Source organism: Carassius auratus, chromosome 11 (genome assembly GCF_003368295.1).
Source record: "Carassius auratus strain Wakin chromosome 11, ASM336829v1, whole genome shotgun sequence".
Lineage (NCBI taxonomy): Eukaryota > Metazoa > Chordata > Actinopteri > Cypriniformes > Cyprinidae > Carassius > Carassius auratus.
Genome location: NC_039253.1, coordinates 3,078,448 through 3,091,822, shown reverse-complemented (window position 1 = coordinate 3,091,822; position 13,375 = coordinate 3,078,448). Strand labels below are relative to the sequence as shown.

The window sequence follows — 13,375 nt, the reverse complement described above, 5'->3', positions numbered from 1 at the left end:
TAATAGCCTGCGAAAAAAATCAAATAAAACCAATGCATTTTTTGTTTAAATAAGTTATGCTACATAATATGATGTCCAGAATAATATTTGATATTTTCTTGATTGTAGGCCTTGTGTTTGACACAATGCTTTACGTTTTTAGTAGCTATATGAGGATTATAGTCATTATTCAAATGATGATATCATGCAAGTCATTTGTCTTTGACTCATAACGTGGGGATTTGCAGGGAGAGTTTCGCTGGCGCTGGAATCGTGCGGAAAGGCGATGCCACTACAATTGATGCAGCTAAACATCAGTGGGTAAGGCCATCTTCCAGACAACAGCGCGGTAAATGACATGAAAGCAACGTTACAGCACGGTGCACGTCACTAAGGGGGACAGCACATAGCCCACAGCCAAGTGGACAGCAATGGCACCGATAAGACCAAACGCGAAACGCATCGAATTTGCGGAAGTGAGCGAGCGGGTGGGGCCTCGACGGTAATGTGACCACAGACGCCGTTAAGATTGCGTGAAACGAAGCGTTATGTATGACCCTACGAAGACCCGAGGAGGATTTTAAGACCGGACCCGAAATAAGACGAGGACGTGCGCAATGTTGAAGGAGCGACTGAAATAGTGTTGATATGCACTAATTGCTGGCGCTGAGTGAGGGGTCTAACTAACTAACACCAAGAGGATTACCATCATCATCATCACCATCTTCACACGAGCGAGATCTCATGACTGGAAGCAATGTGAAACGCTGATATCGCTCATTCCTTCAGTATATTGAGGAATAATAATGAACAACGCGCAAGATATGTCTCCCGATTTTGTCTTGATGCGCCTGGTCTCCGCGGCCGAGGACGACCGCTTGGACGAGGAGAATGGGAATCTGTCGTCGGTGGCTATCAAGGGGAACTTTGAATGCACACAGAATCACGGCCACATCTCGGCGGTGAACAAAGCTCCGCAGGCCAGCGGAACGGAGGCACCTGACTCGGGAGTGATGGCGAACAGACCTGCGCTGTCTGCGCCGCCGCCTCCTCTTCATTCAGCCGAGGCCCACGGGTACGATCTCACGCACCGAGGTGGAATGGGGCCTCAGCTGTTGGTGTTCAGAAACATATCGAGAGACTCCGAGGGATTCGTCGAGAGCAGATCGGAGGAACAGCGGAGAGCTTTTGAGGACCAAGCAGCGCTTGCTTCCGAGTCTGGCGCTGTGGATGCTCAGCATCCGCCTACATGGACGCTGCATCCGCAGCTCAAGCTGCCAGTGGTTGCCACGGACACGGATGGAGCCGAGCTGTGCCACCGGCATCGCTTGATCACCGACAACCAAGACTGGCCGCCGGTGGTGGATCACAAAACGAGCTCGGTGACGGCGCAGCGGCAGCTCCATCAGCTGCCCGACGGTCCTGTTCTGGAGCTGGCGAGGAAATTCGGCGAGCTGGGTGTCGCTCCGGTTCCCGAGTTTCTCCTCAAGGATGGCGAGCTGCAGCGCTGCTCGTGTCAAAGCGTGCTCGGCTCGGCTGGAATCAGACAAGGAGAGGACCCGACCGAGACCAGCGATGCGCTGCTGGTGCTGGAGGGCCTTGGGTCAGAGGAGGTGAACGGCCTGGGCATCAATGCGTGCCAGAAGACCGAGTCTCAGAACGCGGAGCCGGGTGCTTTTGCGCTCAAGTGTTTTCCTTCGGTGGTGTCCGGGGGACTTTGCTCGCCGGCGTGTTGCTTGTTACGAGACTCTGTAAACACCAGGCCTCAGGCTCCTGCCAGCGACAGACTGACTCCAGAGGTCCCGTCCCAAACCAAACCCAGCCAGAGCACCCCGTGCTCCAGCCAGGCGTCGACGCCGAAGTCCCGGCCGGACCGGAGCGCGACCCGGGCGCATCTTTCCCCTGCGAGCGGAGGAGAGAAGACTCTGAAAGTACCAGGGAAATCCAGGAAGGGCTCGCTTAAAATCCGTCTGAGTAAACTTTTCAGAACTAAAAGCTGTAGTGGCTCTAACAACCTTTTGGACAAGAGACCTTCAGTCACGTTCTCCATATCCTCTGCGGGCAGTTTAGTGGACATGTCCGGAGCGAGCGGTGGAGAACAAGACACGGCCAGGTGAGTCCATCCGCCCCAAACAATCTTAATGAAATACTGGAACTTTAACCTTTTGTATAGGCCTCATTTTATTTTCATGTGTATATATTTTCCTGTGACTATATGTCTATATACTGTATTATTTGAGTGTACAATTTCGTGTTTGTTTTCATACAACATAATAAACCATAAATCGTAAAAATGTTAATTAATAAAGGGGGTTGCAATATTTTCCCACACATGCAGAAATTATTGATTTCTTTTTCTAATTGCATTGACTGCTTTAAAATAAGAGACAGGACAGAATATGCTTAACTGATTAATTTCCTATTTGGGTTTGTGTATATATGCTTTATTTTTTAAGATTGAATTTTTTTTCCAATGAATTGTTAGATGCCAGTGTTTCCTGTCATATGCAAGGATTTGTTTAACCATGCCTGCTTTAAATGTTTACCCTATGTATTACATTTTAACTTTGTAATCTGTAACTTATTACATTTCCAAAGTAACTTTCCCAACTCTGACAACCATTGTAGTCTGGTCAGTAACCTATTGTTTGTACAGTGGCTTAATATTTGTGTGCAATTTTGAGTTGTAGGACAACACAGACCTTAATTTACGATCAAATCATAAACCTCTTTCCAAAGACACATTGGAAATTGTGTACGCATCACATGGCATATTAGCATTCATTGTCCTCTTACTTAGAAACTGTCTTTTTAGCATGTTGTTAACCTTTAAATTTGTCCCTGAAGCAATTCAATCAAAGATTTAGCCCCTCACACATACTGGTGATTAAAATGAATCAGAAAATTTGACACTTTTTGCCCTTTTCTTTTTAACATAATCTGTGTTACTTCATAATAAATATTCAACTAAAAATATAATTTCTGTCATAAACTTTAGATGATAAAAATACATTTCATTTCATCATCAACTTGTACTTAAAAAAATATCATCTTCTAAAGCATTGTACATTTAAGACTAAAAATTGTACTATGATTTGAGATAATGAAAACTGAAATGTTGTCTTTCTCAAACGCTTATAATTTAAATGTCTTATTTTCTTTTTACAGCCAGCCTGGACTAACAAGAGCACAAAGTGCTTTTTCTGCGGCCTCTTTTACTTCCGTTTTTACAGGTAAACCAAGATTTAAAGAAACATAATGGGGTGGAAGTTAAAGGAATCCTTGGAATATTTTAAATAAGGCACATTTGCAAACCACTAATGAGCTTACACAGTGCATGGGAAATAAAATGACACAGACACATGATTTGGATGCGATTAGTCTAATTTTCAGCCAGTCTTTGGAATGAAGCTATAAGATTGGATGCTGTTAATGTCGTTCTTATGGCTGTTGTCATTGTGGCTCTGGTCACAGGAGAGACCGTGTCCTTGGTTGATGTGGACATCTCTCAGAGAGGCAGGAACTCCCCTCATCCTCCCACTCCTCCACCTCCCCCTCGACGGAGCCTCAGTCTGTTAGGTGAGCCCCACTACAGATGTTACACACCTCCTCCATCTCCTTTGTTTCTGCTCTCCTTCATTCATACCTTTCACATCTCCATCTGTTTCACACTCTCGAAATATTTCTCCCCCATTCTTCGCCGTACATTCCTTTATCCTTCGCACTGACACCTCTAGCTTCTGTGTCAGTTTGTGTGCATGGTTTGATACACTACTGTTTAAAAGTTTGGGGTTGGTAAGATTTTTTAAATGCATGTTTGAATAAAAACACAGAGGGATTGTGAACTATTATTGCGATTTAAAATCTGTGTTCTGTTTTAATGTTATATAAAATGTATTAATGCCATTACAGTCTTCAGTGTAGCATGAGCTTTCATATATTATTACAGTTTTCTGCTCAAGAAACTTTGCTTATCATGATCTATATTCTGGAAACCATGAAGAGTTTAGTTTGAACCTTTTTTAAATATAAAGTTCAAAAGAGTAGCATTTATTTGTAACATCATTGATGGCCCTTTTCATCAATTCAACACATCCACAGCCATATAAAAGTTCATTTCTTAAAAAAATAAAAATAAATGTACTGACTCCAAACATTTGAACTTGGAATTAAGATTCATTTTGGGAGATTCACTTACAAGTGTCGGGCACTAAATATAGACATACATATTTTTATTTCATTGTTATCCTAAAGAGATCAAGTTATAAAAGATTTAAAGTAAAGTAAAACTTCAAGTAAAATGACTTGAAGTATTTGTGCACCAAATCTAAGACATTGGCTGAAAGAAAGGGTAACAAATATTTCAAAGGAAAAGATAACTCATATATTAAGAGTTAAATCTACAATATATTATTCAGTTTGGGGACCTTTCAAAATAACATATTCAAGTTGGAAATGTGTTGATAGATGACTAAATAAATGCATAAACATGGTCGATATATTTTGTGATCATTCAGACCAAATGCATTTAACCAGATCACATTTGTAATGTAAATGCTCATTTGTCTCACCTGCTGTCCTGTCAATCAAATATTCGACCAAAATCATCCATTTTAAACTTTGCCAGGTGTGTGGCTTTAGAAGAAAACAATGATGAAATAATATAGGATCTCAAGGAAAAAATATTATTTATTTAAATTTTTATTTTTATGTAATTAAAAAATTTTTTTGCGCCTTGTCCCTCTCCTCAAAATCCCATCACAAGTGTTCAAACTGCTGAGATGCATGTTGCACTTTTGTAAACGCAGGTTTTTCACCTCACCTCTGTGGTCAAACCCAAGGCGGATGTTAAAGATGCAGTGTAGGACGTCAGCCCACACGCTCATTCTTTCACTTCATTTCCCTTTCTTATTCATTCTTTTCATTTCATGGTTACCAGAGTCTCTGATTGCATTCTGCAAGCATAAAATTCACAGAAGCGCCACTTAAAGTGAGTTACTGTGCAAGTCTATAGTTGTAGTTTGACTTCACCGGTGAGCAGTTCCATTTCTAAAAAAGTGAGACCTCTCTAGACACTTTTCCAGTTCATCTGCTCAGTGTGGCAGTGTGTGCTCTTTATACTGAAGATTGAAATGATCACAGTACTGGAGATGTAGGTATTGGATCTATGAAGAAGCAATCTTGTCATGAGTGAATGGAGATGATTATAGGTATGTTGATTATTCAGTCAATGTGTGTTTGAAGTTGATTGTTTATCATGTTTAGGTTGGAGGTTATAAGGAATAATCCAGGTTTCAATACAAGTTAAGCTCAATTAAATGCTTTTGTGGAATAATGTTAGTAGCATGAAAATAATTTTGACTTGTTTTGTAAAAAGTAAAAGTAACATTACGCTGATGTTGCTGAAATGGAAGTGAAAAGGACCAATTTCTGGAGGATTTAAGAGGATATAAAAATGTATTTTACAAAAATTGTTTTCTTTTTTTTTAGCTATAAAGCTGTTTAATTAATTGTTGCAGATGACTGTACACTGAAAAGGTTTGTAAGTGATTTTTCCACCCAACAGTCATGTTAACACTCATATTGCTCACATCTTGTGGCTGCACTATTGAAATTTCTGTGGCAACTGACACTTAAAAATGTTGGATTGCAAATGTTCTTAAAAAATATGCATTATTATTGTAGTAAACTAATTTCAAAAATAAAATAAACACTATAAAAACTATAAACTAACTTTTTTTTTAAATGACAAAAGCATACAACAAAGTTACTAAAATTGTAATGAAGACTAAAATGAAAACTGAATGTATCAAAATAAAAACTAAATCAAAGTGTTAATAAAAGCTACATAGTATCTCAAATAACACTGTATTGAACCCGGAATATTCCTTTAAAGTAAATTTTTTAGCATCACATCGTGAGTGCGTGATCGAATGCACATGCCAGCGTATAGATTTATTTTTGTTTCCCCACGTTGCAGCTCACTGTGTCATATGCGTCCCGTCACGGTGTCTTAGTCTTCAAGTGCTATAAGAGGATCATCAGATATCGTCACATAATTGGAGGATCTGTCCTGCTCCATTATGGTTTAGACAGTCGAAACGACATGTTACTCATTCATAAAGCGCAGGTCATTGAATGCAATATTCATGTTAGTTCAAATACTGCGGTTTAATCTGGCTGCATTTTGGTCTATTTTTGGTCATATACGTCCCTTTCCTCTGAAGCTGAGTGGTGTTAGGGTTGAATTCAGTCATGTTCTGATTCCTCTTCATCGCCCGTGGCACCTGTCTCATTCTAATAGACACTTCTCATCGCTTCTGTTGCTTTCTTTTTCTGTGACATCTCCTTATTCTCCTGGCTCTGAACCCTCCCTCCTGCTCTCTTCCAGACGATATAGGTGGGCCACAGCCTGGGCCTTTCCTAGTGAGTGTAATGGGAGCCTCCCTGCAGTCTCTCCCTCTGCCTCTTCCTCCTCCTCCCCCTCTCCACGCCACCATCCAGCATAGTCTCAGCCTCAATGGTAAGACTTGGGTGCAGTGGAGGGGGCGGTTTGTGTGTTTCAGGGTGTCTTCATGGTTCTGAGAGCTCAATTTCTGCCCCTCAGAAGCACCTTTATTCCATTGAATGAAGTGTGAATGTAACTGGTGTTTTTGTGAACAGCAAAGGCAAAGACAATACATGTCACCCACCACATGTATCGTTTTGCTCAACAAAGGCTTTGGTTGATCGTGTGGTTTCGTTTTTCACTTCCTGCTGTTAGAGGAAAAAGGCGGTGTGAAAAGAGGAAGTGTGAGCGATAGTGTCATACTGTAGAGTTCAAACTCTTTGTCAAATAGAAATATAACTTGTGTATGAAATATAAAGGAGATTAAAGATACAGTAACTAGAATATAGCATGTATACATGGTTATTGGTAGTTGATATGACATTTCATCGGTGTCCTGCAGGGTGATGTGCTATAGGGGACACCGGGGCAAGTTGTCACAGAGAATCCTATGAAATTACAATTTCCAATCAGCTGTTGGGCAAACAAGTGAACACAATATAAAACACAACCGGGGCATGTTGTCACAAAAGAGCAACTTGTGTTCAGTGTACTGTATCTTTTTCCTAGACAATAATGTTGAACATCTTTTTTTTCTTTTGTAGCAAAGAATGTAAGGTTTGTGCCAATACAGAAATTAAAGGAACATTCAAAGCAAACTTAGGCTGATAAATATTCACTGGTGTAAAAAATGTGACAACTAGCCCTGGATTCTTGTCGAATTGCTATACGTAGTTCATATACAGTTTCTAATATCTTCATATTAGACATTACAGACACTTATAGTCCTGTCACACTATAGTGAAAAATGGTGATCAGTTACAGGACCACAAAATATACACTTTCCCATATATCAATACATTTTAATCTTATATGAGATTTCTATTTCAAATAAATCCTGTTCTTTTTAACTTTCTATTTATTAAAGAATCTGGACCAAAACTATTGTGCTTTCCAGAAAACCATTAAGGAGCTCAACTGTTTTAATATTGATAATAATAAATGTTTCTTGAGTGGAAAATCTGACAATTCAAATGATTTCTGAAGGATTACTGATGCTGGGAATTCAGCTTTGCCATCACAGTAATAATTTACTTTTTAAAATATATTAAATAGAAAAAAATGTAATAATATTTCACAATATAGCAAAATTAACTGTATTTTTGATTACACTTTTCATTTAGCTAGTTTAAGAATATATATATAACTCAATATTTGATGTGTCTCAGATGCTTTCTTCCGGGCACTTCCACATTCTGTCCAATCACAAATGGAGACGCCGGCCCCGGCTAGAGTGGCCCCGCCCCCAATCCTGTGTCCACTGAGAGGAGCCGATTCCAGCAGCTTCACTGCCAGCCTGAGAGAGCTGGAGCGGGTGAGAGACTAAAACATTGAAGCAGTAAGCCCAAAGAAGCCGTGATTTACAATCAATTTATAACAGCTAAGGGCCTTTTGTGGGTTGTGGGTTTTATGTGTTTTTCTCACTGTTGTGGTCATTGTGTGTTTGCGCCTGCAGTGTGGCTGGTATTGGGGCCCGATGAACTGGGAGGATGCTGAAATGAAGCTGAGAGGAAAGCCAGATGGGTCGTTTTTGGTTCGGGACAGTTCAGACCCACGATATATCCTCAGCCTCAGCTTTCGCTCACAGGGAGTCACACATCACACACGCATGGAGCACTACAGAGGTAAACACACACACACATGTATATACATATCTCTTAACACGCTCAAACTCTTTTTGGACTCAAAATGTGTAGCTAAAAAACACACGAAATCCTGATCTTAACCATATCCTCAAGTGGTTTGAAGGTAGATTAAAAGGTCAGTGTTGACTACAAGGCCTGATTTCATCATATATGTTATATGTAAATATGTTAGACAGGCGTGCAGAAAACATACTAGTTTTACTGACTGCAGAAATTATTGTGGGTTTTATTCATTTTATATATATATATATATATATATATATATATATATATATATAAAATGTTTTATATATATATATATAGATATATCTATATATATATATAGATATATCTATATATATATAGAGATATATCTATATCTATATATATCTATCTATCTATCTATATATATATATATATATATATATATATATATATATATATATATATAAAAGAAACTGTGATCCATATTTTAAAATGTCATTACAATAAACATTAAGGTACATTAAAGTTGTCTTAATTCAAAGTAAGTAAATTAAACATATTTTATCTTTGATCTTAAGTGAAAGTGCTACTTTCATATTACAGCTAAATTGAATATAATGTTTTTAATGTAAGCAGAAAAACATACATATGTGACTCTGGAGGGAGCACAAAACCAGTCATAAGTAGCAGATGTATATTTGTAGCAATAGCCAAAAATACATTAGGATATTAGGTAAAGATTATGTTCCATGAACATATTTTTGAAGATAATTTCCTAATGTGAATATATCAAAACTGAATTTTTATTTAGTAATATGCATTGGTAAAAACTTCATAAGGACAACTTTAAAGGTGATTTTCTTAATATTTAGATTTTTTGCACCCTCAGACTTTCAAATATTGTATTTCAGCCAAATATTTTTCTAACCTAATAAACTATTCAACAATGGAAAGTTTATTTATTAAACTTTCAGAATATGCATAAATATCAATTTTGAAAAAGATTTACACTTTAACAAATAACATTGACTGGTTTTGTGGTCCAGAGTCATTTACATATAGACCTATATATAGACACACACACACACAGACACACACATATAGACTAAGTAAAATTATCTGAAGAAAATACATTAACATGGTCTTAAATAAATTAAAAAATGTTTTACTATGTATCAATGTTTTGTCATTCTAAATCAAAATGTTAGGTTTGAACCAAACCATAAATATCATTTGAGAAAAAAAACGAATACATTTAGTTGTAGCAAATTGGAGTAATTTCTTATCAGTGTCATTTTTTCCTTAAAGTTTGTTTTTAACTCTTCAGGAACCTTCAGTTTATGGTGCCACCCTAAATTTGAAGACCGCTGTCATTCTGTGGTGGAATTCATCGAGCGCGCCATCATGCACTCCAAAAATGGGAAATTCCTCTACTTCCTACGTTCACGTGTACCTGGTAAGACTACAAATATCCCTTGCAGACAGGACTCTGCTGCTGCATAAAAAGCATTTCATTTTTCTGTGTGATTAGGAACAGGTTGATGCACAAAAGATGGGACATAATACATTGGCTAAATATTATATCTGAATATCAACATGTCAATTTTTCACCATTTTTAAAAAAGGTATACAGACAATTTGTGTGTAAAACTAGCTACTTTTCATGTTAAATTTATGTTACATTCATTTGACATATATTCAGTAGTTCTCACAACAAAAATTTAATTAAAAAAAGTAATCTGGCTCCCATTATGTATATTATTACTTATATACTATTATAGTATTTATTATTATTTTAAATTAGATTTTATTTTATGTGCTTTTGTCATTTTTATTAGTTTTGTTTGTGTTTAAACACTACGGAGCCCCGCACATGACATGCAGGAAAAAATATTAGGCTAAATCGTGTGCATGATTTACTAATTTGTTTCCTCAGTGTACTAAAACGTGCACATGATTACTTTTGCGTTCCCTCAATTTATTATTTCATTCACTCGAGTTATAATTGTGCGCACAATTTATTAATTAGTTCCCTCGATTTTCTAAATCGTGCACACGATTTAGCAAATCGAGGTAACACAATAGTAATCGTGTGCACGTTTTAGTACATTTAGGGGACGAATTAGTAAATCGTGCGCACAATTTATTAATTTTTTCTTGCATGTCATGTGCAGGGCTCCGTAAAATACTTCACTTTAGCTTTAATTTCATTTTAGTGCTTATTTGATTTCAGGTAGTTGCCAGTATGATCAGAAATAAAAGGCATTATTTTTGTTTGAAAAAAAAACAAAAGCAGGTTTGAGGGTGTGCGAGATGAAACGTGTGGTGTCTGTTTCAGGGTTGCCCCCGACCCCTGTACAGCTGCTCTATCCGGTCTCACGCTTCAGCAATGTGAAATCCCTCCAGCATCTGTGCCGTTTCTGCATCCGACAACTGGTCCGCATAGACCACATCCAGGAGCTGCCCCTCCCCAAGTACGACTCCCTCACACTGTACATTATTTTGATTATTTCCATCTCCGTCACGCTACCATTCAGAGGTTTGAGGTCTGTAAGTTAACGGTTTGAAAAAGTGTCTTGTGCTCACCAAAGCTGCATTTATTTATCAAAAACACAGTAAAACACTTATATTGTGAAATATTTTTAAATGCCTTTAATGTTTTAAAATGTAATTTATTCATGCAATGGAAAAGCTGAATTTTCAAGCAGACGTTACTTTCAAATTACCTCTCAAGAAACATGTCTAAATATTAATCGTGTAATATACAAATATTAAATTTAATATAAAAATATCGAGGTAAATCATTTTTTAGAATACTTTGATAAATAAAAAGCTCAAAAGAACAGCATTTATTTGGAAGAGAAATATTTTTGTAATATTATGAATGTCTTCACTGTCACTTTTGATCAATCTATTGCATCCCTGCTAAATAAAAGTATTAATTTATTTTATATAAATAAATAAAAAACACCTTTTGAATGGTGGTGCATATAGGAATTGCATGAAATATTAGTTCTAGCTACTGACCTTCTGAAGTTTTAGACATTTGGACACATTGTAGGTAATAATTTACTGATTTATATTAATTTACAAATCTAAATTAAGTCAATTAAGTCATACAGAAAGAATATGGCATTCAGGGCCCCTATCAAAAGTATTTTAAAGTAAATACTATTAATCGAAATGTATAAAATGATTATTAGAATATCAAGAGAAATCTTTTACAGTTATTATTGTCATACTGAGAAAACGTTTATTGAAAAAAACATATATATGTGTATACAGTATAACATAAAAAAAACTTTGCATGCAAAGTGCCTAAAAAGACTAACTTTTATTTTTTCATCATAGACCGCTCATTGTCTACTTGAGGAAGTTCTATTACTATGATCCAGAGGAAGAGATGTACCTGTCAATCAAAGGCATGCGCCAGGCAGCAGGTGTGGAACAGGAAGCCGAGTCTGAAACATAGCCAGATCGCTTCTTTTCACTGTACGTATCTGCACCTGTGACCCATCAACGTCATTATCTTCTGCTCGATGCCAGTATCTTTAAATAACAGAACACAAATGGATTGTTTTTTAGGATTTCTGTGTGTGGATAATAGATGGAACAGCGCATGGACACTTCCTGGTTGCATAGCTCTGCTCCAACTCCCTGCCAGTCTTCCAGCAGCAGCCAATGAACATCAGCGACTGGCCCCTCCTCTTTGACCAACACACGGACAGAGAGAGTACAGAGGAGTGCTGGAATACTGTCTATGTTGAGCAGGCAAATAAATCCAGAGACTGACGTGATAGACAAAAGACTTGAAAGGTCACTGGACAGCAAACAGTGGACTTAAAAAAAAATTAAGTTAAACAAAAAAATTGGGGTACTAGCAAAAGCCTTCATCTGTAGGTTATATTACACTGGAGTTTTTAAACTGGCCAGTTTGTGAATCCGTCTCTGTTTGGTTCTTCTTTCTTTCCTCATCGGGCCCCAGACCCCTGACCCCTGGGTGGAGTGTGTGACCCCTTTATTTGTCCTTTCCCTGATTGTAACTCCTTCAGTCTGATCAGGCCACATGAACTGTATTTTGAGTAAAATACAATGTAAACTTGAAAAAAAAGTCGTGGTATATTTGATTACTTTTTTTTTTTTTTTTCATTATTTATGATTTAAGATTATAATTGCTTGAATTTAAATTGGTCTCACCACTGGACGGATCCGTTCTTCCTTGCAAAACACTTTACTGAGTTACCAATTTAACCATCGTGGATTCCAAGGTTTAGTTTGAAGTAATCTGTATTAAGGCAAGGCAGGCACTACTACATGCACGGGTCAATTTTGAAATGTTAAGAATTGGCATTTCATAATGATATTTTTCAGACCAGTGGAAAGAAAACATCCAAAACACACAAGTTTATTTTATTACACTGTTTGAATCTGTAGATTTCAATTATGATATCTTTAAAGGCGGCTTTCTCTCATGCACTGAGCTAGAAATCTCCACTTCAGAAACGCTTACATAAAACAAACTTTCCGGGGTTTTCTGTTTATATTCTGAAGTTTTTTTTAGGGAGCAGTCTGTTCATGTATCATTTCCCTGAACATTTTATTTAAAAAAAAATAAAAAAAAAAATAGCGAAACGTTTTTGTTCTGGCTATTTTCTGATTTATGGAGGGTGAGAAAAGATATATTCAAAATCCTATCTGTAAAAACCACACTAATATGTCGACACAAGAAAGAAATTTTGAATCTAGCTTCATCTAATGTTCAAAATACTGCTGTGGAAATGTATGAATTTACTTCATATCTATTAGTTACATTTTTACAATTTTTTATCAAGAATGCCTTGTCTTAATACAATGGGATATGACTGTGATAATCATTTAGTATGATTGTATTACTATCTTCTACGGTCTTTAAGTCATGGTAACACTACAGTACTTTTTTATGTGGGACATCATACACAATTAACAATCTAAATGGGGACATTGCATAGACTTTTATTGTTTTATATCCTAATCAGAAAACTGTCTGGATTTCTACAATTTTAAACAAAAACTTTCTATTTATAATTAATAACTGCAAGTCAGAAAAGGAGGTTTTGCCAGATTTAACTCACTTCTGAGTACAAATTTGTCTCCAAAATATGATTATTTACACAGACCACTTGTTTTATATATTCAGCTA

At 37.1% G+C, this 13,375-nt stretch overlaps 1 protein-coding gene across 2 annotated transcripts; it reads left to right on the top strand.

Moving 5' to 3' along the window:
• The first annotated feature begins 206 nt into the window (after positions 1 to 206).
• On the top strand, positions 207 to 12,047 carry LOC113110773 (suppressor of cytokine signaling 7-like). Of its 2 annotated transcripts, XM_026274951.1 has the most exons (10): positions 207 to 2,092; positions 3,148 to 3,212; positions 3,454 to 3,558; positions 6,371 to 6,502; positions 7,756 to 7,901; positions 8,043 to 8,211; positions 9,524 to 9,652; positions 10,535 to 10,670; positions 11,548 to 11,688; positions 11,782 to 12,047. In XM_026274951.1, exons 1-9 carry the CDS (start codon positions 786 to 788, stop codon positions 11,666 to 11,668), a joined length of 2,310 nt encoding a protein of 769 aa, XP_026130736.1. In that variant the 5' UTR covers positions 207 to 785; the 3' UTR covers positions 11,669 to 11,688; positions 11,782 to 12,047. The 2 variants fall into 2 exon arrangements, with proteins under 2 accessions (XP_026130736.1, XP_026130737.1); XM_026274952.1 differs by lacking the exon at positions 6,371 to 6,502 and having other exon boundaries at positions 208 to 2,092.
• The last annotated feature ends 1,328 nt before the right edge of the window (positions 12,048 to 13,375 follow it).